Source organism: Carettochelys insculpta, chromosome 2 (assembly GCF_033958435.1).
Source record: "Carettochelys insculpta isolate YL-2023 chromosome 2, ASM3395843v1, whole genome shotgun sequence".
NCBI lineage: Eukaryota > Metazoa > Chordata > Testudines > Carettochelyidae > Carettochelys > Carettochelys insculpta.
In genome coordinates, this window is record NC_134138.1 from 130976011 (window position 1) to 131002108 (window position 26098).

Genomic DNA, 26098 nt, shown 5'->3' on the forward strand with positions numbered 1-26098 from the left:
AGTAGAGGGGCAGAAGTGGGGGGAGCCAAGAATTAGATTAGGCCAAGTATGCAAACGAGCCCCTATAGTGACTCAGAAAATTCCGATCTCGGTTCAAAGCACGTGTTAATGTGTCAAATTTGAATATAAAAGAGTTCAGCAGCCTCTCTTTGAAGAGTGTTGTGAAAATTCCTCTTCAGTAACACGCAAACTCTAAGTCATTCACAGAATGGCCCACTCCATTAAAATGCTGGCTAACAGGTTTGTGGATCAGGAGCGTTTTTATGTCTATTTTGTGCCCATTAACTCTTTGTCTAAGAGAGTTTGAAGTCTGTTCAATATACAAAGCATCTGGGCATTGTTGGCACATGATGGCATATATGATGTTAGTTGAGGAACATGAGAATGTGTCCGTGATTCTGTGAATAACTTGCTTAGGTCCAGTGATGGGATTTCCAGAAGAGATTATGTGGACAAAGCTGGCAGTGGGCTTTGTTGCAAGGAAAAGTCCCAGGACTGGTGTTCCTGCGGTATAGATTGGCTGTCGGTGAGAATCCTCATAAGGTTGGGAGGTTGTCTGTAGGAAAAAGCAGGCCTGTGACCTAGGGCCTTCTGGAGTGTGGCATCCTGATTAAGGATACGTTGTAGGTCTTTAATAATGCATTGCAATGGTTTGGAGTTGGGGGCTGTAGGTGATGACCACTGGTGTTCTGTTCTTGACTTTTTTGGGCCGATCTTGGAGTAGCTGGTCTCTGGGTATTCGCCTGGCCCTGTCGATTTGGGTTATTTTTATTTTTTTTATTTTATTTCTCCTGGAGGGTAATTCAGCTTTATGAATATTTGGTAGAGATCTTGTAGTTTTCGGTCTCTGTCAGCAGGATCAGAGCAAATGCGATTGTACCTAAGGGCTTGACTGTAAACAATGGATCTAGTTACGTGTGCAGGACGGAAGCTAGAAGGGCGTAGGTAAATATAGAGATCAGTGGGTTTCCGGTACAGTGTGGTACCCATCACACCATCCTGGATTTGTACTGTAGTGTCCAGGAAATGTCTCTCTCATGTGGAATAATCGAGGCATTAAGTTGATGGTGGAGTGCAGATTGTTAAAGTCTCTGTGGAATTCTTCTAGAGTCTCTATACAATGGGTCCAAATCATACAGATGTCAATGTATCTTATGTAGAGGAGGGGTAGTAGGGAATGGCCGCTGAGAATCGTTGTTCCAGGTCAGCCGTAAATATATTAGCATATTGTGGGGCCATGTGGGTGCCCACAGCAGTTCCACTAATCTGGAGGCATAAATTGTCTCCAAATCAGAAATAATTGTGGGGGAGAACAAAGTTAGAGGTCAGACACCAGATTGGCTTGTTGACATCAGAGATGGTATTCCTGATCGCTTGTAAGTCAGTCTTCGTGTGGAATATTAGTGTACAGAGCCTCTACATCCAGGTGTGGTCAGGAACTTTTGTGATGTTTTGTACTTTCCTCAGGAACTCAGTGGTATCTCAGAGATAGCTGGGAGTGTTGGTGGCAAAGGGTTTAAGGAGGGAGTCCATGTAACTGGATAGTTGTGTGTCAGCTGAATAGCTATAATGCCAAAAGTTGACTGCTGAGATGTGTTAAGTGCAATCAACACAGAACTTCAAGAAGTTCCAACAAAAAACAGATCAAGAGTCTCTTGCACCCAGAGATAAAGGTGTTGGGGTAGGGGGGCTCTGTTCTTACCCCGCTCCCAATTATGGCTTTTTTGTATGTGTTCATGAAAGAAAGAAAACCTGCCAAATGCTTAATCCGAGACAGCAAATATTAGGGTAAGAACTGATGAAAGGTGTTCGTTAGGTTTGCTTGGGAGACAGGTGCAGACTTTGTGACAAAGCTGAACTGGACTATCTAGTTAAGAATGAAGTTCAGTGCATTTTGCTCAGCATGGATTGATTTTTTTTTTTTTTTTTTAAATACATCCAACTAAAAAGCATTGTGGCTGAGTTCACTGGTGGGCTGAATGAGCTTTATAAGCAACAGTAAAGCTAAGAAAATTGTTGAGATATCCTGTGTTTTAAAAACGTACATTCATTCACTTTCCATTTTACTGAAAAGGAATATAAGGAAGAAGTGTGGATCAAGGAATGGATCCAAGCAACACATCTGGAACAACTTATCAGACATAAGCAACTTTTTTCTTCAAGTGCTTGCTCATGTCCCTTCCATGACAGCTGACTTGCAATCAGTGTCTCTGGTGGTGAGCAGAAGTTCATGGAGATGTTGATTTTAACATGGTGCTGTTCAAGCTCTCATCATCTCGGCCTGCTGGGTGGGTCATGAAGGCATATATAGATGCCCACATTGCGGCCATGCAGATTTCTTGGATCAAAACACACACCAGGAAAAACAGCCAATGATGCCTGCACTCCCATTTAATGAGGCGTCACTGACAATGGCCTCTGCCTGCTCACACCAGGAACAGATGCACATGATAACCCAGGATAAAAATTCTTTGAGCTGACACTAGGAGACCTTTCAGTCTCTCAGCTGCTGCAAATAAAATAGTTGAGTAAAACTACAGATGGGCCTGGTTTGCTCAAAGTAGAGGGGCCACGGCTTGTCAGCCATCCAAAGAACGCAGATGCCCCTACTCATTGCTGCAAAACCACCTTTAGCAGGAAGGACGGTTGAGGGCATAGCTGGAGAGTGTCCTTGTAGAACACACTATAGGTGGGGGTTCAGAGGTCAGAGCGTTTGTCTCAGGAGACCAGTGTTCTGGGCCCTGCAACATGTTTCATGAAAATTAAATTATGAATATTCAAAACTTGAAGAGGCTTTAGGCAAAAGGCATCAGATGACAGATCGTTTTAAAAGTTACAGTCTGCTGAATGTGTATGCGCTCTTCCTATGCCCGTCATTCTGGTATGTGAACTTAGAAATAGGAAATGCGGATTTGTTTTTAAAACTCTAGATGTGCTAATGAGTGCCATTAGTAATAGTCTGGCAACACAATGGCCCAGGATGAATTGCAAAGATGACTGAGAAACAGCCACTGGTATAACCACTTGCCAAGCAAGAGTATGTTCTAGCACCATCACTCATGGCAAGAAGGACATGAAGGAGGGAGGTGGCAGCATTCCTTATTCCAGTACCTATTTGCCATGATTCCAGATAGCATTACTGCTGACCCCCTGCTCTGGAAACCACTTGGCTGGAAAAGCTTCCAGTACTGGTGCATACGGTGAATACACACAACTGATACAGAATGAACATGCGCAAGCACCCAGAGAACTACATTAACCTGAATTCAAAAGAGCAGGGTACGAGGTAAAAGCACTTCAGCAAGCACCACTGGAAAAACAGGAACACACAAAAATGGTATACTCGATTCACAGTTGAGAACATGCAAAAGATACACCCGTCTGAGATGTGTTCACCTGTATTTTTGAAAAAGCACTACATCTGAGTATTCTAGTAACTTCCTGCCCTAAAGGAGCAGATAACAAAAGCATGTACAGAATTCTAAGCCTTTGACAATAGACTGGCACCAGGAATCATACCCAGGTGTTCCACATGGCCATATATTAAGGCCACAAGCCTTTAGTACGTTCATATGTTTAAATTTACAAGTAATAGGTCCAACTGATGTCAATGTGACTACACACATTGAAAGGTACGCATATGTGCCAAGTGGTTATTAGGCCCTGAATCAGTAACATTTTTCTCAAGGACTTTATAGTATAATTAAGGATGGTACCATACTTAAATCAGAGCTCATGCTATTGTACTCTCTTCCCATCCATTTTCAACAGCATGGACTAAGATTGGAATATCAAAAGTAGTAAACTTCCTTTTTCACGTGCTGGCAGGGAACTCATTTCCACTGCAACCAAATAGCAGGGTACTTAGCTCCTGAATTTTTATGAAGTGACATGATTTGGACATCCCCAGTCCAGTCACATCAACAATTACCCAAATAGTTATGATAAATGCTAGCAAGTTAAACTACACATACAGCATGCCAAATCTTAATTTGAATAGAATATTAACATTTAAATTGTATGTTGCTATGAACAGTTTCTGGTAAGTATGGCCAGTGATGTTTCACCCACTAATGGTGCTATAATACGAACCACCTAGGGAGACCAGTTTTCAGCACAGACACTGCACCATTCAGATACTGTGATGGAGTACCTATGCAGATGAATGAAACATTTACCCTAACAGAAACTTCTTTGAGATGTGTGGCTCCCTATCTGTATTCCATGCCCATGCACAGCTTGACTGAGGATATAAGAGCCTCTTACCATAAACAGCATTATGGCAGCTGAGCACAATTCAGAAGCTCCACTTTTGAAACGCACACCACCCATGTAGACAGGGGCCTTTCAAAAGGACCCCGATTTCGAAAGCCCCTTCTTCCCAAAACCCCGTCCACGTGGGCGGCACGCGTTTTGGAAGCGGCACTTTTGAAATCGTTTGCGGCTGCACTTATGCCAATGAGGCACCACATACTCATGCCAGTGCCTCATCAGCATCTTCTGAAATCCCTCATTAATATGCCCTCTCCAAAAGAAGAGGGCTAATGTAGACAAGCCTTAATGTTTGACTGAATCAAAAACCAAAAACCAAAAAAATAAATAAAATAAAATAAAATACTGCATTACAAGGGGATGGGCTACAAGTTAGTAAGGGTTCTTTTTGTCTGTGTTGTATGATTAAGACTATAAGACAGCCTTTCACTAATGAGCAGATGAACTCTTGTGGCTATAGAGCCACAACATTACCATGTAACTGTTTGCCACAATATACAATAACTGTGAGACATCAAAACTTATCACTGCTGTATAATCTCTGGGATCAGCATGTGACAAGAAGATAGATTTTTATTTTCCTTATACGTAAGCCTGTAAAAAAAAAAAAAGTACAAGTTACAGCTCACATTAAAGTAAAAACTCAAGGGCAAAAGATGCAAAATGTCAGGTTCATGCGTTTGGTTACATCAAGGTTAGTAAATAAGGCTCACATTCTTAGATCAAGGTCATAAATCTGAGAAAGTTTAAAAAACAAAGCCGACAATAAAACACTCCAGGCTAACTCTACATAAAGAGCCCAGAATGCCTAGCAACCTCCAGGTTTGAATTTTCACTATGAGCCTGCCATGGATTATAGCAAGGTTTTTATTGCTTAGTGCAATTTCAAAATTAAAAGTTATTTCTCTGAGTAGGGTTCCCCGCCTCCCACCCCCGCGGGGGTGGGGAGGAACGGATAAATGTGGTGCATTACATCATGAATTAGTCCCTAATTCTTTTGGCTTGCACAGGTTGCTGCTTATCTAAGTAAGCGGGAAGCATGCAAAGCAGATATACCCAGAGGAGCAGAGGGAATCCACCAGTGGACACTAGATGATAAATAGTACAATAAGCTGGCATGATTACAGGCTATGCTGCACATTCTTCACTGGAGTTTTGATTTGTTATCTAGGACTAAGTGGAAAACATACACAAAGGAGGACAGCAGCAAAGGAAGCTAGAGGTTGTTGTATCCAAGTATTTCCATCAGCCTGCAGTCAGTCGGTCACTGAGTTACTCACCTCATAGCCCTTTTCCAGGAGGAACTCAGCCAAGTACGAGCCATCCTGGGAAAAGAAAGATAGGAAAATGTTAGAAACCCAGTGACTAGGTTTGGAAGATGTAGACTCATTATGGTTTTTAAAACAATTTTGAATCTGAACCAACTGGTTACCAGCAGATACTTAAAATTAACAACTTAAAAGGCACCCAATTCTTAAGTTTTACCAGCAGTACAATGTAAGATAATATACCAGAAGGAACTTAGAAATATCTGTCCCTATATCCTTAAAGCCTTGCATCCAACTCCAATTTTTCAGTATCTGCAAGAGAGGGAGAATTTTGGCTTCATACATCAGATTTCAGAGTTGAAAAAGAAAATTAAAAAGTTGACGACCAGCAGAGAGAATCCTGAGAGTAGACACTGTATGCTTTTGCCAGCTGGCATCTATCTGAACCACCACTGATCATTCTGTATAATATTAACGCTTCCATGTGTGACGGAACGTGGACTAAGCCTTTTAGTTTAATTCTATTTATTCATTGGTTTGGTTTCTCAAAATGCATCTATCAAGACTTCTATTCCAATTTACAAGCATGAATGTAAAAGCTATATTTATGGTTTTCAAATTGCTGGGTTTTCTGAGGTTGCTCGGGGCGGGGGGGTCGGGGGGGACAAAAGCCGATAGTAATTTAATCTTGTTCATCATCATTGATAGGATTACCACCAACTATAAATCACTGTATTACCCTAATAACTGTATGAAACCTGGAACTATTGCCATGATTACAGAATGCCTCCATATGCGATATAAAGAGCCGCATCTAGAAAACTTGGGCATCCATTCCCAGCAAATGTCCCGTCTTCCCATTATTTATTCTTGCGTGCATTGCTTGTTTAAAGATACCTGCATACAGTTTTGCATGATAAGAGTTACTCAACACCACATATAGAAGCTGTTCCACTGAAGTTAATTAATCTGCTGCAGTGACTCTATAAAGTCAGCGGGACTACTCCTACATAAAGTTTACAAAATGCGTATCTTTGCAGGGTCAGGTCAAAGACGCTATCTAAAGTAAAGTGAGTGCATGCACTCATTTAGTCTCATTTTAAAGATATTTTCAGTCTCACAAAGTGGTGCTACTTGATCTTTCATTTAAGGACAACCTGGGGACAGGAAAATAGTAAAGTAAGTCGTGTTGCTGAATTTGGAACTTGACCCAGAAGGCTCTAAAATGACAGGGTTGCGAATAGAGAGTGTTTACTACATTGATGCTGAAGTTGTGCATAAATCCATGCAAAATGACAGGGTGTGGTATACAAAGGACACATTCTGTGGTTCATTTAAAACTCCAGCAGCTTTTCTTCTGACTGTGACCTAAATATTCTGTTTTAACAGCTTTTATTAAGTAGTGTTGAGAGACAGGAAAAAATAAAAACACTCTCGGCCTATACTTATTTCTGCTACTACACACAGGCTATACATGCGTTCAGCTTCTATATGCCCAAAGTGAGACAAAAAATAGATTATGACGCTGGTTAATTCAGCACATGACAGGCCAGGTCTGCCATGCCACCAGTGAAATGTTGGAATAGTCTATGATTCCATGAATCAAACGAAAAGAACAATACTTAATAGAGAAAGTATTCACAATATAAAACATACAGTAGACAAACCCTGGAAAGTATGAGGAGTTTTATAGAAGCAAGCAGACTTGTAATTTACACATTTTATTATTCCCTCAAGATGAAAAAAGTGCTCAGTGTTCTGCCTTGGCTGTATAACCTGTTAAAAAAGCAGGAGGTGCTAGAGACCCAGAGAGAGAGAGAGAGAAAGCACACACGTGAGCCCAGGGGCAAGGACAAAAAAGGGAGGGCTGTGATTATTTAGAAAGTTGATGTGAAACAGACCTGACCGGGACTGAACCCTGTCAATAAGGTCTTGTTCTTCTCACCCAGGCCATTTCTCAAACTTTCCAACCACACTGGAACATTCTGAACCAGCAGTGGCATTCACTTCCTTTGCACTTCCTTTCCAGGTCTATCAAGTGATAGGGCATGGTTTTACAATGAGTGGGAAACAGGGAGCAAGCGTGAATGCTACTGGTTTCTGGCTTTAACACAGCACAGCTGATTTACTGTCTGGTAATCTCCCATAATGCAGATTGATGTGGGCCTGCTCTGAGATACAGTATCAGTCACTCCTAAATGTTTCTAGCCCTTTCCCCCCCCCTTTTTTTTCTGTGCGGTAGGCTGTCAATGATTGTTGTAATCAGAAGAGTGATTAAAGTGTCATAAAAGTTTACAACTCGCTTGGTACAGTAAAGTTTCAATTATTTGCCTAATGAGATTAAGCAAAGGATATTAAAAGGCCAAATAAAAGCAGATACCATTAGTCCACACGCAGAAGTCCCACTTTTTCATAAATTATTTACTGAAATAAACCAGAGTGGAATACTAAAGGAAATAAATGCTTAGCTATACAAGCTCTGTTTTTCTGGCTGTCTTCAGCTTTGACTTTGAGCTATGCTCACTAACCCCATTCTTTCTTAACATGTATTAAACATGAAGTGGTGTGGAACAACATGAAGATGATGACTCAAAGCATGAAACTGAAGGCCTGGCTCTCCCCCACACCAATATTTATAAGGCAATCTTGATCCTAAATTCCTGATCCACAAATGTGGGGAACTAGTCAATTCTGGGAAGTAGAAATCAGATATGCAGCATTTAATATAGATCATCTGTTCAAAGTGAAATCCAGACAAAGCCTGAACAAAAAAGTTATCAGTATCTCTTAGACCACTGCACTTTTGATCTAGTGGACCCGTGTCTTTTTCACTTAAAATACCTAAATCAGGTGGCGGTTGCAAGATGAACAGAAGACGACAATCATAAGTAATTTATTAAGCTACTGAGAGAATCGGGGGCCTGGGGGGGGGCAGAAGGGAGAAAAGAACATGCTCCACTTTGAGGCTTTGTCGTCATAACTCAGGGAGTATTTACGCACAAGCTGTGTCTACTCTAGGGAATTCTGTCAAAAGAGCAGGCCCCAGTTTGAAGGGGTACACGGCATGTCTACAGATGCCACGTGCTCTTTTGAACACGAATGCGATGCTAGGTGCTGCAGCAATTGAAACCACTCTTCCAAATAGTAAATAGGAAGAGCCCCACCCTCCACCCCTTTTGAGTTCTTTTTTTCGAAAAAGGATGTGTGTAGATGCTCTGTGTCGTGTTTCTTCGAATAAGCTAGGTCAGCCATGGCGGCAATCAGCTGTTAGGTGGAGACGTGCTGCCCAGCCCCTGTGGGGCTCTGCATGCAGCGGCTCTTAAAGCCGCATAGACCCAGAAACCCCACTGCAGGAAACTGAGACGGTGCAGGCAGCAGCTGCTACACATGCTGCCCCTGCACACCTCAGTGTGACCCTGAGTAACCCCCTACTTATGATGGCCAGCAACAGGCAGGTCAGGAGCTCCAGGGACCCACCACCAAGCCGCCACCACCACCCAGGGATCTAGCCAGCGGGTGTGGGTGGGGGGGGGGTGAAGAGTGATACCCCCCCAGCTGCCCCCTCTTCCAGGGCTCCACCCGCCAGCCCCCCCGTGAGAGGGCCCTACCGGCGCAGACCCTCGGCCCTACCTCCCTGTCTTCCCCGTCCCCTCCCAGCCCCACTGGGGACCCTGGATGAGTGCGGGGGGGGGCACAGAGCATGGGTCCTGGGGCCAGCATGGGTAACAGCCCTCCATCCCTGCCCCAGAGTGATGGCCCACCAGACTGGCCACCTAGCCCCCGCAATGTATCACTTTTTTTCCATAGAGAAATTTGTCAGTTTGAATATATTTGCCTTGCCCTGCTAAGAATTGATGGCTTCCTTTTTATGTATTTTCTGTTTATTTAAAAAGAGGGCAATAACAGAGTCCAATGAGTGAAAGAATGAACTTTCCAAACTGATTGATGTTGCTGTCTTTACTTGTATTGACTGTTTAGAAATGTGGTTATTACACAGGGGCTGCTGGACCACCAGGGGAACGCTGAGGATGTCCACCCCCAGACAGGTCAGGAGGCAGCGCAACCACCCCTTCAAGAGGCTGAAGTTTCGCTCAACCACCTGGTAGGCATGGTTGAGCTGGCTGTTGAAGTGTTCCTAGCTGGGGTGGTGGGGGGTGACCTATATAGGGCCACATGAGCTGAGGATGGAGTGCGTACACTGCGTCAGCCACCAGGTAGAGAGGCACTGTGGTGTCCCCCAGCAGGATCTCCCTCCGGGGGATGTTGTCCCTGCCTCCAGCCAGCAGCATAGGCCAAAGTTGAAGAAAACCCTCACTTTGTGGATGCAGAGGGGCCAGCCCACATACATGTCCAGGAACTGACCCCAGCTGTCCACCATGGCCTGCAGGACCACCAACTGGTAGCCCTTCCTGTTTATCAATTGGCCTCTGCTGTGCTCGAGGGCACAGACGGGTATGTGGGTCCCGTCGAGGGCCCCAAAGCAACTCAGGAATCCCAGTGCAGTGAAGCCCACAATGGCTGCATCCAGGTCCCTGATGTGGATGACCCTCTGGAGGAGCACAGCATTTAGGGCATGCACCACCTAATGGTGGGTGGACAACATAGGCACCCACGAGGGTGGGCAGGGAGTGCCAGGCCCCACCTCAGCCCCTCTGTCTCCCAGTGGGTGAGTGGCCCAGGCCTTCTTACCTCCATCTGTGTCCTTGCCCACACCAAATTGGTGTCCCACAGAGAGGCAGTTGTTTGGAAGGGAGGTAGCCGTCTGAAGTGGCCAGCTTCCAGACAGCTATCATAATCCTGTTCTCCAGGGGGAGGGCATGCCACATCCAGGTGTCCTGGTGTCTCAGGGCAGGGGACAGCCACTGGCAGATCTCCAGGAAGGTCAGCCGCCACATCCACAAAATTCCAGAGCTACTGGTTGTCATCCCACTCCCCCATGACCAGGTGCTCCCACCACTCAGAGCTATGGGGGTAGTTCCAGAGCTGGGAGAGTGCACAAGGGGAGGAGGCCAGAGGACCACAGGTTCTGGCGCATTCTCTTCTGCCCGGAAGGTGGGGGGGGGCCTCCCTTGACAGGAGCTGCAGGGCAGCAGCCAGCAGAGTGTTGAGCTGCTAATGCCCCATGGCTATCCTGCAGATACTGTGTCTGCAGGGCTTGTGGCAGCTCTGCAGGCCAAGGGTGTTGGGGAAGTGTCCTTTAAAGGAGCAGCTGGCTGCAGCCCCAGAAGGGCTTGGCTGCCCTGCGACCGTGTCTGCGGTGTTTTCTGGCCCTTTCTTTCAAAAGGGGGCATTGGTGGATGTAGACACTTTCAAGGGCCTGGATAGCACCTTTTGATGTGGCAGGTGGCCCTTTCAACGCAGCTCAGCCCCAGCCTGTGTGCAGACAGTGCCCTTCAAAAGGATGTCTTTGGATTACCCTTTCAAAAGCGCCCTTTCGAAATAGCGCTTGTGTAGCGGTACCTAGAGCCACACCTTGACAGAACTCTGCACTTGCTTCAACAGTGTTATCCCTCAAAAATTCGAGGCATAGCACTCTGACAGAGTACTGTCAACAGACGGGCAGTGTAGACACTTCTGTCGACAGAGGGAGCTCCCAGTTGCCAGGCAGTCCAGTTTGCCATTCTGCTTTTTGTCACCAGAGGGCAGTGCAGCCTGCAGTTCTCCGTCAACAGAGAAAGTTGTATGTAGCACCAATCTGGTCGACAGACATCGTCAAAATTTTTCCGGTCGACGGTAACTTCTGTCGACAGATGCTTCTAGTGTAGATGCAGCCCGAAAAATACCACCTACATTTACTCCACTACTCAAACAATTTTTATTAATATAATTAGTGCTTATATATCTTTGTGTTACCAAAATAACCCTCATTGAATAAAAGTCCAACAATGTAATGGAGTAAAATGTTATTTCTAATTTTTTTTGTTTTTTCTTCCGATGACTTTTGGGCTGGGTCTACACAGCATGGCTTTCCTGGCAGATCTCATTAGCATGGTCCTGTGGCTCATTAGCATAGCTGCGCAAAAGCTCCTTCTCCACATAGGGGGTGCCAGCAGTAAAGAGGCCATGTGGACGTGCCCCTGCCAGTGAACAGGCCCTCTGGCGGCAGACCCTCATGCCTGAGGGGCCATTTGCAATTTGGAGGCTGCCCATTAGCATGGATCTGCCAGGAAAGCTGTGCCGTATAGACCCAGCCATAGAGAAAAAACAGTTGTTTTTGTACCTACTATAAACAGAACAGTGTTGCACCTTGTCAATGGTCTTCAAAACAATATTTGAGACCAAAATTTTAAGAGGTTCAAAAAGGACTTCCAGTGAAAAAAGATTTGTGACTGCTCAGTATTTACCTGGTTTAAAGCTACCACCCTCCAAGTACAGTATTTTATTATTTGTACTCTAGCCAAGTAAGAATAGGAAAACAAGCATCCTTTATCTATACAGATGAAAAAAAATAAAAGTGTAAGTATATAAATGTAAATCTATGTCTTATTGCAGAAACTTAAAGTTCCTCACTTATTGTAACTGACTAACCGCAGTTTTGAATGAGTATTAACAGGAGGGAAAATTACAGCTGTCCAAGCAAAGTAAACATTTGAATTCTACTTTAGATCTTGCTCTTCTGCAAACCAACTATCTACATGAAAAACAAGATGACCCTATGATTTCCTAACCTAGACAACATTAGAATGCACAAGCATTCTGATACTAAAATACAGCATTACAGTTAGACATTATGGCTGGGTCTACACTTGGCCCCACCTTCGAAGGGGGCACATTAATCAGGGTGATGGGAAATTACTAATGAAGTGCTGTGGTGAATGTGCAGCACTTCATGAGGCTAATTCTGCCCTGCAGCAACTCTGAAGCTTCAAGCTTTGAAGTGTCAACCTGTGTGTAGCCGTGGGCACTTCAAAGTACCCACAGAACTCCCAAGTGCCTTTATTCCCCTCATGTCTTGTTTGCAACACTCCTGTTAATACGTCCCAGAATGATGTTTGCAGCTGCACACATGCCGGCACTGTGAAGTTTGAAGCTTCAAAGTTGCTGCAAGGGAGAATAAGCCTAATGAAGTGCTGCGTAATCACCGCAGCATTTCACTAGTAACCTCCCGTTGCCCTGATTAACATGCCCCCTTCGAAGTTGAGGGCAAGTGTGGACAAGTCCTATGTGAAGTTTTCTCTTCCTTGCTTTAGCCTCCAGATAGTTCTTTTCTCCACGAACCTTCTTCTATCAGTCTTTCTGCTGTTTACTGTAGTTTAGAGAGATTTTTAAACTTTATATTGAAGTATTCAATTATTTACAATTATTAACAAACAAATCCAAGTCATAGGCACAAGTTCTGTAAGTCCTCAAGTTTTTGATGTAAGAAGAGTACACAATCCCATTTTATGTCAAAAACCTGTGTTTCTGGACATGAATCAGGTAGCTAGAAACAGCTGAACTGCAGGTACAAATGCTATTTTTCCCTCCCAAGCGAAGTCTCAGAGACAGGGTACAGATGTTTGGCTGACCACATTTAGGCCTTCACAGAGCTCAGTCTGTCTTCCCTCTTGTCCATTTAACACAGAAATCAATACTTCAGGTTTCATTCATCTATTATCCTCATGCACAGGAGGGTGTGAAGACTTGTGCAGTTAGGATGCAGCTGCTCATGAAACACTGGAATGGCAGCCTCAGGTGTGACTTTTCTTGCCTTATGGGTTTAACTTAAACAATACATTTTAGTGCAATGATTTTTTTTAAATGTAGCTTTTTCTTTCTTTTTTTTTTTTTTTGAAAACACCTTTTTCTGATCATATTGAATGTATGAAAGTCAGTTGACGGTGTCGAGCTACATTATTGCTCTGACAAGGAGAGCTAAAAGTGCTATTTTTTTTCAGTGAGATTTGCAATGCTAGTTGCCAGAATCTTTTCTGAACTGAATTTACATGTTGTCCCAAACACTTCCATGTACGCTGTACCTGGCTTGCCAGCGCAATGTCTTTGCTTTTTAACAGAGTGCCAGTGAAATAAATGAAATACTGTAGAATAGACCTATAAACATCTCAAAAACCCTGAATGCAGGAGATGGGGATGAGATGTCCTTGAGAAATCCCTTCTATGATTCAATGTTCCTCCTATTAAAGTCAAATGAAGTTATTGGTGCTCAGTAGCTTAGGAAAGAGAGGAAGGGAGGTGGGAAATCTAGCCCCAAATTAAGCTGTGCACTCAAAAACCTAGGTAGCCAACAGCAAGTGAGACATTTGAAAATTTGAGTCCCGTCTAAAGAAACGTTAACGAAAAAAGTTTCTTCGCAACTATGAGTTCTTGGAAGATCACAGTTCTGTTTTAAAAAAATGCATGCCAAATAAGATTTCTTCTGGGTTGATAATTTGTTCAGTGTCAATTAACGCAAATTATAAACTCTTTATAGCTGGGGTTCTTCTGCCTTCAGTAAACCAGTGTGTGATTTTTCTGCTCAAAGCTGCCTCTTTCCACAGGTAAGCAAAAAGGGGCTCAGTGCACCAACCTAGCTGATAGTGAGAGAGCTTCATGATCCAGCTTATGATAAGGAGCAGCACTGATAGAGCTGACATCCTTACAATAGCAGCATAATTGTTTTGTTCAACTCAAAAACCACACACCACTTTACCTATTGTTTTCAGGGACAAGTGCCAATTGTTAACCAAAGAAATTACACCGCTCCTTTCAAATATACAATAACCGACAGCAGAAACTGTCCACATTTTAAATAGATTAAAAATCTGTGTTGCTGTAAGGTGCTAGAGTGATAGTATTGGAAGTCCTCTATTCACCAACATGGTAAGTATACCACAGAAAAGATCTGTATACTTACATATTCAGAAAATCATTACCCTCTGTCTGGTTTCTGGTTGAGGGCTTTTTGAATCACACTTTGCTCTTGAATGTTCTGCCAAGGATGACCAAAAGGAAGTATATGACCCCAGGCAGCATCACTCTTGGGGTGAGTCCAACGCGCAAGCTTCTCCACAACTACACAGTGGCAATCCATGGACAGGAAACTATGAAACCTTTGTGTAATATCACAATGGCTGTGATGGGGGATGAAGTCTGCAGCTGGCAGAGGATTTCCAATCCGCCTGGTGTCCATGGTTTTGGTTTCAAGTCCTCTGTCAAAGACAGTGTGGTGACTGTTGTACACCAGTCTCCCCACTCAAGCATCTTCCAGGTTTGGGAAAACACTTGCATATGCCAAAAGTCCAGCAGCAATTAGCAAGTGACAAAGGGAACAGGAGTGTGAGATCCAGAACATCCGAGACACAGACAGACACACAGATGGTGGGTGTACAATTCAGTCATCTAACTCGAGGACTGAGGCAGACCAAGCATTTCAGCAGCTGCACTCATGACTGAGCAGGCCTTTTTAAGATCCACTGTGCTCACCCCAAATGGGGGATAGAAAAGGTACTCTAAAAAAAGTCTTGCCTCTATTACGCCTGGCTGGATAGCCACATCCAGCGGGATCACCATCCCAGCAGTCAAAGATCCAAGACAGGTTTTAAATTTTGGAACTTGGAACATACATAGCCTAATGGACAATTCAGACAGCAACCAGAGTAATGTATTGCCATCACTGCTCATTAAAGGAGGCGGTTAACACTGTTAATGCTTCCTTGTCTCAAACAAGAAGAGCTGATGAAGTACAAGTGAGGGAGGAGAAGGGAGGATACACCTACTTTGGTAAAGAAAATTTTTCAGATGAACCTCTACTGTGCTGAATGAGCTTTGCTATACAAGAACAAGCTCTTAAGGTGCCTCTCCTGGGTACCAGTTGGCACTGATGAGCGGCTCACAACACTCCAAATAAGGGTCACTAAAAACCAAACAGGAAACTATTGTGAGTGCCTATGTACTAACACTGGATGCTAATGATAATGTAAAGGAAGATTTCCACTCTCAGCTGGAAACCATTTTAATCAGAGACCCCTGAAGAGAAGATCATTTCCTGGTGGATTTCAATTTGTGTGTTGGACGAGACTCCAACCTGTGAAAAAGAAAAATTGTGAAAAAATTGTTGGCCAAAATAACTCAAATGGAATTTTGCTCTTGACCAAGTGCGCTGACCACGCACTTATCACGAACACCCTTTTCTGACAAAAGGACAAGTTCTAAATGCCTTGGAGACATTCAACAGTCAGAGCACTGGCATCTTCTTGACTATGTTATCATTTATGCCCAAGATACCAGTGAGAGAGCACCATGACAACTGCCAAGGATTTCTGGACTGATCACTGCCTCATTCTATCCACAATGAAGATTAAGATCTCTTCCAAATGGAGGCTGCAAAAGACGCAGGTTAGGCACAAGCTGAAGTTTCAGGATCTAAAAGGACCCCATTAAGCACAGCCACGCCCAGGCATTCGCAGAACAACAACTTTCATCAGTTTCCCCTTAATTTCTTCTGGAACACGGGATCCAGCTGAAAATCAATCAATCAGTTTCTGTAGGAAATCATAGGCTACCACACCATAAAACATCAGGACTGATTTGACAAGAACAATGGTGGAGGGGAAAAAAAAAAAAATCAAGCAACTCACTGAGAAAAGGATGGCATTTTGAGTTTGGCAGAGTGGCAAACTGTAATTCAGAGAGAGAAGCCCATACCAAGGCAAGGGCAGAAGTCCAATGTAAAAGGGAACTCAAGAATAAATGGTGGTCTGAGAAAATGCAAGAACTCCAGTGTTTCAGACATCCATAGTAACAGGCTGTTTCTTCAGTGCCATTAAGGCTCTCTATGGGCCAGCTAGTTATGGCATAAAACAACTTATTTTGAAGGATGAAAACACACTTCTGAAGGGCAATGAGGCCATCAATTTTCACTGGAAAGAACATTTTGAAGATCTTTATCTGCAACCATGGAGTTGCAGTTAAGTCCTTGAACGAACCCCCTCAATGTCCTCCTCAGGATAAGCTTGGAGACCCTCCCAATTTGCAAGAGGTACACAATGCCAATAAGCAGATGAACTACAAACAAGGCACTAAGTCCAGATGGGTTCTCCACTGAAATCTTCAAAGATGGCAAACCAGAGCTAATTCAGCAGCTTTACTAGCTCACCCTTCAGATCTGGATGAAAGAGAAGATACCCGGTGAAATGAGGGACACCCTGGATTGTAACCTCTTCAAGAAAGGGGATAAAGCTGAATGTTGAAACTATCGTGGTATCGCTCTCCTTGCCACTGCAGGCAAAGTTGTGCCATGGAGCCTTGTAACTCACCTTCTGCCCTGGTCAGAAGAAATTTTACCAGTCACAGAGTAGTTTCTGACCATGTTGCAGATATATTTATCAGGACATCCAATGTCCTAAAGATGCTTCTGACAACATGGAAGTGACTGTTCTGAGTAGTAGTGGCTCCCAGAGTGAATCTTTCAAAGTACACAAGGAGTAAAACAGGGCTGCATTTAATCGCCCCAACCATGTTTGCAGTTTTTATTGAAGTCATTCATTACCAAGTTGCTGGGATGTTCCCAGCTGGCATTGAAATCATTTATAGAATGGATGGAAGGCTCTCCAGCCTAGCAGGCTGAAAGCTAAGATTAATACTTCTACCACATGCATCATGAAACTTTAGTATGCTGAAGTTCCTGCTCACCTCTAAGAAACATCTTCAAGCTATCCTGAATGTGTTTGCCAAAACTTACATGTCTTAGTCTCACACTCAACATCAAGCAAACCAAAGTGCTCCATCAGCCTTCCCCAAATGAAGTACACAAGCTCCATCATTGGAGAGGTACTGGAAAAATGCCAATCATTTCCTCTACCTTGGAAGCAACCTCTCAGCTAAGACAGATATTGAAAGAAATCCAAGTGCAGCCTTTGCTCATTTACAACACAGGGGTTTTGAAGATCACGACATTTGAACAGAAACCAAGGTACTTGTTTATCAACCTACAGGCATCACCTGAAAGTCCTCGAGAGGCATGACCTATGCTGCATTCACATGATCTTGAAGATCAAATGGGAAGACAGATGAACCAACATTAGTGCTCTGGAAGAGGCAAAGACCACCAGTATCAAGACAAATGGTCATCCATCAGCAACTCTACAGGATTGCTCACATGGTCTGGATGCCAGACCATCGCGTCCCAAAAGAGACTTTGTTATCTCAGCTGAAAGAAGGGTATCAAAACATAGGACGACAACAGAAGCATTATAAGGATTTGCTGCAGGATAATTTAAAGAAATGCAATATTGACACTCTTTGTCTAAGAGAGTTTGAAGTCTGTCCAATATACAAAGCATCTGGGCATTGTTGGCACATGATGGCATATATGTTAGTTGGGGAACATGAGAATGTGCCCATGTATCTGTAAATAACCTGGTTAGGTCCAGTGACAGTATCTCCAGAATAGATATGTGGACAAAGTTGGCAATGGGCCTTGTTACAATGAAAAGTTCCAGGACTGGTGTTTCTGTGGTATAGACTGTGGTTGTTGGTGAGAATCCTCATAAGGTTTGGAGGTTGTCTGTAGGAGAGAATAGGCCTGTCACCTAGGGCCTTCTGGAGCATGGCATCCTGCTTAAGGATAGGTTGTAGGTCTTTAATAATGCACTGCAGTGGTTTGAGTCGGGTGTTGTAGGTAATGACCCGTGGTGTTTTGTTCTTGGCTTTTTTGTGCCTGTCTTGGAGTAGCAGGTCTCTGGGTATTTGTCAGGCCCTGTTGATTTGTTTTTTTTTTTATTATTATTATTATTATTTTTATTTTCCTGGTGGGTAGTGGGTCTGTTACTAAATCAAAAAAAAAAAAGTGTGACAGATCTATAGCCTAATAAGAAAGTACTCAGCCTACTGAGTATCTCCAGATGAACAAATAAGATATTGTTAGAGGCAGCTGACTCCTCGTTTGTTTTGTTTTGTTTTGTTTTGTTTTGTATTTTAGTAATGGAAACCTCAAGAAGAAACAAGAATGCCTACATGAATTATTAGAAAACAAAATCAAGCGAAACCAGTAGGTAAACATTTTCAATTTCTGTTTTGGACTCCAGCCTCCACTTGAAAGAAAATTCATGTTGGATGCACATCAACAGAAAACCCACATAGAGACAAGACAGACTGCAGTGACTCTTCCTTTGGAATAATCATGAGAAATAAATCACAAGAAAAAAATGACAGTGAAGAAAAGTATTTCTCATGTTATTTTCAACAGCTAAAAGGATTCATCAATTCTAAGATGGGGACATAATAAGGATATGTACCTGCAGCAACCTTGCCTCTTATGTTCTATAGAAATTTATTCAGAGAAGGAGAAAGCACTAACACTGCTCCCAATGGTGCTCAGCACAGAGGAGAGATGATAGCCACTGTCAACACCACAGCTGCCTCCCTACAGTTAAATGAGCTTTCCACCACAGATCCTCAATGCCTAATAAAGGCCATTTTCTAGACCTGGTCCAACCAACATTTATGTTTTCCAAACTGACTGGTAGGGAAATTATTCATGCTAAGCCAACAGAAGATCACTACTCCAATACCTGAACTCGCCCAAGACACAAATTGACAGGTGAGATTGAGGTGTTATATGGGAAAGATCAAGTATTTATGCAGAACAATTAAGTGTTTTTACAGACCCAACTGCTCTAAAATCACATACAGAAAAACATTTGAAAGGTACCTTACGTATGGAGCAATTTATAGCCTAGATGTAGGAAAATTCTTTTTCTGTTTGTGTTGGAAAAGCAACACAGTAAATTTACTGTAATTTTTATAATGTGTTGCATGCATGGAAATTTTTGTATAAATTAATGCACTTGGCTTGAACTTTACAACCCTTATACATATATCTCAGTGTCATGAAGAATTTACTTGGGTAAAAGGGATGCCCAAATGTGGGTTATGGATGTTTATGTACTAATGGGTACAACAACAAAGACACTGCCATTAATGACACGCCCTGCGTGTAGTGAAATGCTGTTACCCTTTCTACTGAGCAATTCGAGTTCTGAGCTAGGTTTCCTTCACTGGCAATCCTCACAACTCAGCTATAAGTTCTGCTGGTCAGGACCGTTGCAATCAAGCCGTACATATTACTATGATAGACTCAAGAATCAATAGCATAAAAAGAGCAGGACACACATTGTTAGGAAGAATGCTCAGCTGTGTCATTCCCTTTTTTCTAACAGGGCCAATTCAAGGTGCTCATTTTGTGGCAGGACTTCATGTGGTTTAAAAAAAAAGATATCAACACTTGCCATAATTCCATGTATGCAACACATTTTTCTTGTGCCTGGACGTACCTTCCTATTTGTCAAGTGTTTGAGGATTTTTTTAGCAGTAGTGTAAATATGCTTCAAAAATGTTTAAGTAGTCCAGAAACTTTGAAATATCTGCTCTATACTGCAATCCAAAACAAATTTGAGGTAAATCCTGATTTTGTGTCATAACTTCCGATTCAGACTGTACGTATGTATGTATGTACATATGCGTGCGCACACACAAAGTGACGTTTATGAAAGAAGCTTAACTCCACAGAAAATCTATGCATTTAAGATATTAGATTAAATAAATATAGACTGGGTAACATTAGCCTTAATTTGATATTCGTATGCCACATGGATGCTTTTGTGAAAAGTGTTCAGACCGTACATGTACTAGCCTTCCAACTAGCAAGAAGCCAAGCAGAATGGGTACAATCTAGTAGATTTGGAAAAAACATTCACTCTATTTCCAGTCTGAGAAGGCTGAAGAATATCTGCAAATTGTAAAAGAGGTACTATACAATACCTTGTGTACCAAACTTGGCGATTTTCTTTTGTCAGTTTTGAAAAAAAATCTGTTTTATTCCCAAGGTTTTTGCCCAAATGCCAAATCAGACAAAGAAAGTGAGTAATGAAGTTACCAGTTTATTGTATCTGTGAGAAACACCCTTAGGCAACCCTGCTGGAAAGTCACTGGGATCTCTGTTAATCTTTTTATTCAAAATATAACAGAAATCCTATTTATGAATCGAGTTATAAAGACCACACAAACAAGACAAGACATGGCACAAGGGTGATTTTAGTACCCATCAGGCAATCTGATTATGAAGACCTTTGTTGGGATCATAACAAAGTACCTTGTTGAATGTGAAATTCTTGTTGAAGCCAGCGCAATAGTGCATCTTAAAAGATCCCCACACCAGTTCTATTTAAAGTGTTGTTTTATAAGCTTGCATCAGTCTATGAAAACGGAAGAACTATTTAGAAGTCCTTTAACAAAGAAGCCTTTAAGAAATGTCAAAACAAATTTAGAGTTTTTTGCAAACATCTCTTGCTTTAAACTTTTCATATTTGCTGTTCCACAGGGCCCATAAATGGCTAAATTTAACTGACTTTACAAGCTGTGGCAAGATTGAGTACACAGGGAAATGTTAGCCCTTTTTTGTCTGTATTCACAGTAATTTCCTCAAATCACAGTCTTTTTCAGCAGTTATTGTGAATTGCCTTGCATCCCGGAAACAGCAGGAAATACTAAGGAAACCTCCCTGTCTAATTTACTTTGCAGACTGCTCTCTGAAATTTATTTCTCTTTAGTTTAATAACAAAGTACTGAAGCCAAGCACCACAGTATCACTGGTTTAAACAAATACGTTGATTATAAGGAGAGAAAAAAATCCTTACTCCACAAAGTACAGTAGTTTAAGCATGTAGGAGATGTTGACAGTAATTTAGTAGTCTGTTGCAAAAGGTAAGATTCTTCAGGCTAACATTCCTGTTACACTGAATATCTATAACATTGAGGAACAGAACCTTTCATTAAATTGAAAGTATCATGACAACAGGAAAGCATAGTAAGGCCTGATTTTTAGAAGGAACAATAACAATAGCCACTGACTCAGAATCCCAGGTGCTCAACACCACTGGAAACCATTAGTGTAGAAAGGTTAAGAAACCAAAACAAATGTGTAAGTATGCTTTTTTAAAAGAACAGGCTGAAGCTTGATGAAAGCATAAAATGAATATCAGATGATGGGTACCAAATTCTCGAACAATTCCTCAGGTTCATTTCAATACAGTAAAACAAAGCAGACAGTTCAGGACTGAAGTAATATAGTAAAAACTCTGCTTTAACCAGCATTTTAACCGTAAGTAAGTTTAAGTTACATTTTCCATAAGTATTGTATAGTGAAAGTAAACACAAATAAATACAGCAAATACACTATAAAGTTTACACTTTACAATACTATGGTTGTTGATTAATACTCTGAATACATTTTTGTTTCTTCATAGCTAATCCTGCCTTTATTTAGTGTTATGCATTGCTAGGTATGTCTCTCCATTATCCACAACATTTGACTATCCAGCAACCTCCCAGTCCCAGGGCTGCAGGATATGAAAGTTTACTGTATCTCCAATACACAAAAGACATTTTCAAAACAAAAAACAGAATTGTCACATGTTCCCTCTTAGTCGAATGTTTATATATACAAATTAATATACACAATAACAAAAGGTGATAGCTTTATTTTCAACGCCACTGCAAACAAATCAATAAATTACCTAACACTGTAATAACATGTAACCAGCTCGTTAAACAACCACTCATTTGGCTATCCTCCTCAATGCATCTGAGCACCTCAGGGATAACGAATGGATTTTATCGTCAAACATCCCTGTGAGGTAGAGAAGCATCATCTTTATTTTACAAGTGTGGCAAGGAGGCACTGAGTGGATTAAATGACCCGCTTAAGTTCACAAAGGAAGTCTGTGGATAACATGGAAACTGTACTTACCTCTCTGGTCTCAAATCAAATATTCCCAGGTAAGTCACCCTTTCCAGTCTAACCAATACAACACAGTACTATTCAGAAAAGTGAAGCTACTCCTGTGGATATATGTTTGCTGGAGTATTATTAACTGAAACTACATCTGTGTGATCACAAGTTAAAAGTGATGGGAACAAACACCAAGCATATGTAAGTATTTCAAAGGGAAGGGTACCCCACAACCTCATTTTCTTCCCTGCCAAGTTATTTGATAACCAATTAGCATCATTGAACTCATTTCAGATAGGATTAGAAAACTACTATGATCCACCTATTGTTAATCAAATATTACATTTTCCAAAATCATTCATTTACTCAGAATATATTTGGAGCTCAAAAGTGTTTTATGGCCTGGTTAGTTTGGGCAACGCTGCTGTAAGCTGTAGAAACTACTCCTAATGCCAAATACCCATAACAATTCATTTATTTCATCTCTCTCTACTTGTTACTATAAGAAAAGAGCATTTCATTAAAAATGCAATGGTGTTTTAATGGTTATTTTCTGTATAATATCAATAAAGTTGTTCACATTTTACACTTCAAAGATCAGTCTGGGGCTTTTATCCTGTCATTCCAGTGGCCAGTGCTCAATCACAAATATTAAGTTTTCATTTTGAAAAGTATCTGTTTCCAAAGAAAACAATCCCAGACTACCAATGGGAAAAAAAAAATCTCAGAAGTCTCAAGTTCCATGGCAAATTTGAGTCATTTTTTCTTCTTCGATTTGCATACAGCCTTACATATATATATATAAGGATTAAGGTCTGACCTGAGATATGTACAGATTGGTCTCACAGTATGCGCACACTTCTGCATCATAATAATATTGTCAAGCAGATGTTTCCTCATCAGAATGAGTGTGGATTTTAAGGATTAAGCAGACTGTGACCTAGCTGCAGAGGCTAGAGAGGGGGAAATTCTTCAGTATTTTCATGTTATGAAGGTGGGGGCAGTAATAAATACTTCTGTAGGTTCACTATAGATAAACTTCTCACTTTCCCCTCAAATGCACAAAGTAAAGCCAAAGTGGCCATCTTACATCAAGCTTACCAAAGGCAAGTGTAATGTGATAAACACTTCTAACAGGCCCCACAACTTTCACTCTAACCAGAGATGATAAAAAAAACTTGCTGTAAAATGATTCTATTATTTAGGTGCTAGACACATCTTTGCTTTAACTTTCTCCTACATTCTCACTCATTAGAACACTTCTATTCTTAAGAAGGCACTCAATTTACCTTTTAATAAACAACGATATATTATGCATAATATACTATGATTAGTTACTTGGGCTAACTCCCATTCTAGCTTATGGCAATCTCCTTGAATAAGGACTAGCGTAGCAACACTATTAAAAGCTATTTGATTTATGCACTGAAAGCTATTATTCTATGACTTAATGCACTGAATATTTCAATAAAATATTTTATAAAGACCAGTTTTAAATTTGTTTAATTTCTTAACTTGGACAATTTTAAACTGCTTCGCAGAATATTAGAATTAATATATTGGATGAAATTTAACATTTCACAACCCAGTGATCATAATGACCGAGTATGACAGCAGTTAGGAACAGGAAAGAGTAATTTGCTCAGTCATGTTAAATACAAATCTGTGTGCCTTGTAAGTTTGCGCCACAGTGACATCCAGCCTCTCAAAGCATTCATATTATTACTAAGAACAGAAAAGTATTTAAAAACAAAAAAAAAACCAAAAATGAACAAGGTGCATATATTAAGATGCTACTAATTTGTTCCATTCAAAAGTTGTGGGTATTTTTGGAGCTTGGGCCAAAGATTCAACATGCAACTACAGCATAGCTGTTCAAAATACACGAGGCTATTAGATTTAAGTTTTGTTTTCATATACAAGTATAAAAGGAAGTGAAGTAAACAGAATCAGTGCAAATATACAATTTAAGTTCAGCAATTTACAGTTTTTCCCCCACAGCCATGATTGCTTATTCCAGCGATTCTACACTGAGAAGCTATGAAGATGCCATATAGAGCCAACTCAGACTCTTAAGGCTTAAACGATCCAAGGATCTGAAGGTACATCAACACTACGAGCTTGATACTACAATGTGATTGTCATTACTGTAAATACCATTAACTCGATTTAGGAAGCACTAATATTGACATATCGTCAGAACCTGCTGGGTGCAGTGTCAAGTTTGAATTTAAAAAGTTCAAATAAAGGTCACCATGGAAGCACCATGTCTTAAAATCAAATTTATTAACCTCTAGAGGTGTCCCATATCAAACCCACAATGCCCCTAAGTGCTCCACTCTGGCCGCTGTTCTCCAGAGGCACAAGAACTAGGTAACAGCAAGACCGTGAATTTCAAATCGGCACCAGGAACCTTGGGGTTTGTATGAGAGACTGAGAAACTTCTTTCTTTCTTTGCTATTAGTGCTGCAAGAGCATCTACCCATTACAAATAGCCCCAGCAGAGTTCAGGGTTCTGTCTCAACACTTGCTATTTTTTTTTGCGCTGCCCAGCACCAGCCACAGCACATGGTGGCAAGGCAGTTGGTGGTGGGGGGGGGATGTGCTTGCGTAAGAAGCCAAGAAACTTTATATTTGTGTGCCCCCCCCCCCCCCCAAGGTGCCACGCAGTCGGGATCTTTCCCACGCCCAGTCACATGACATGGGTAGCCCCTGACCCAGTAAAAAGGATGTGCCTGCTGTTCAGTGCTGACCATACTGCCAGGCAGCACCATGTCCTGGCTTGCATGTGGTTAGGGCTCCAAGAGTGGAAAAGATTTTGGGGGCCTTGCAGCCATCTGAGTGAGGGTTCTGTTTCAGCTGGCCCTCCCCACCAAAGATATCTTTGGGGCCTTTCTGCCGCTGTGGGGGAGGGAAGTCTATGAACTGCAGTGGCTTCAACTGGCCCTCCACTGAAACCCCACCAAGGAGCCAGGATGCTAGGTGCTGCTAGGGGGAAATTCTTCCCCAGCAGCTACAAACTGCAAGGTCTAGCTGCCTCCCGTGGAAACGGTTCCAGTGGTCCTCGAGCCACAGACCCTGCACCCCATAGCCAAAAAAGATTTTCAGGGACCATAGCAACTGGCCATTCAACCTCCCAGATACCAAACCATCAATGGCAATCAAATTTGGCAAGCACCATCCCCCTCCGCCCCCAGCCCCATGGCAATGTCTGTGCAGCAAATGTGGGAAGACAAGAATGTTTTTTCCAAGCCTTCTCTCCTCTTTATAACTTTGGACCCCTTCACGCAGGGAAGAGAGAGTTGAGGGCCAGCTGAGAACACAGACTGTGCACAAAAGCTGTATAATGGACTGTGAAGCCAAATTCCCTCCCCTCAGCAGCTCTTTTTTCCAAATCTTTACTATCTACTCTTTCTTCATGCTTTTCATTGTCCCTGCATTATTTTCAGGGATCAGATGTTATTAAGGGGGCAGGGACAGGGTAGAGCGCCAGCTGGGAAGACACACACGATGATTTTAATAAAATCTTTCATAATTCGCTTATTGCTACAGTTTTAAAAAGCAATTCAGTTATAGAAGAAAGATTTCTGTGCATTTGGCAATCCTTGATGCACTAGTTTTCCTTCCTTCCACTTAGAAAAATGGATGGTTGCTTACCACAGGAGGAGAATGAGAGCAATGCAATGTGGGAAAATGTCAAAACACCCAGAGTGCTATGAGGTGAGGGAACTGTGGAATAGGTTCCCACAATGCACTGCTGCAACAGTCGATGTTTGCCGACTGAGTGAGGCAGCAATAAGTCGACTTTGTGAGGAGCACTTGTTGGGGCGAGGATAGTCAAATTCAAATA

At 42.0% G+C, this 26098-nt stretch overlaps 1 protein-coding gene across 1 annotated transcript in view; it reads right to left on the reverse strand.

Moving 5' to 3' along the window:
• GMDS (GDP-mannose 4,6-dehydratase) overlaps positions 1-26098 on the reverse strand; it is a 582288-nt gene that overhangs the window by 465792 nt on the left and 90398 nt on the right. The window contains exon 2 of the mRNA XM_074987762.1: positions 5553-5597. Coding sequence (XP_074843863.1) covers positions 5553-5597 — 45 coding nt within the window. The remainder of the gene's footprint in view (positions 1-5552; positions 5598-26098) is intronic.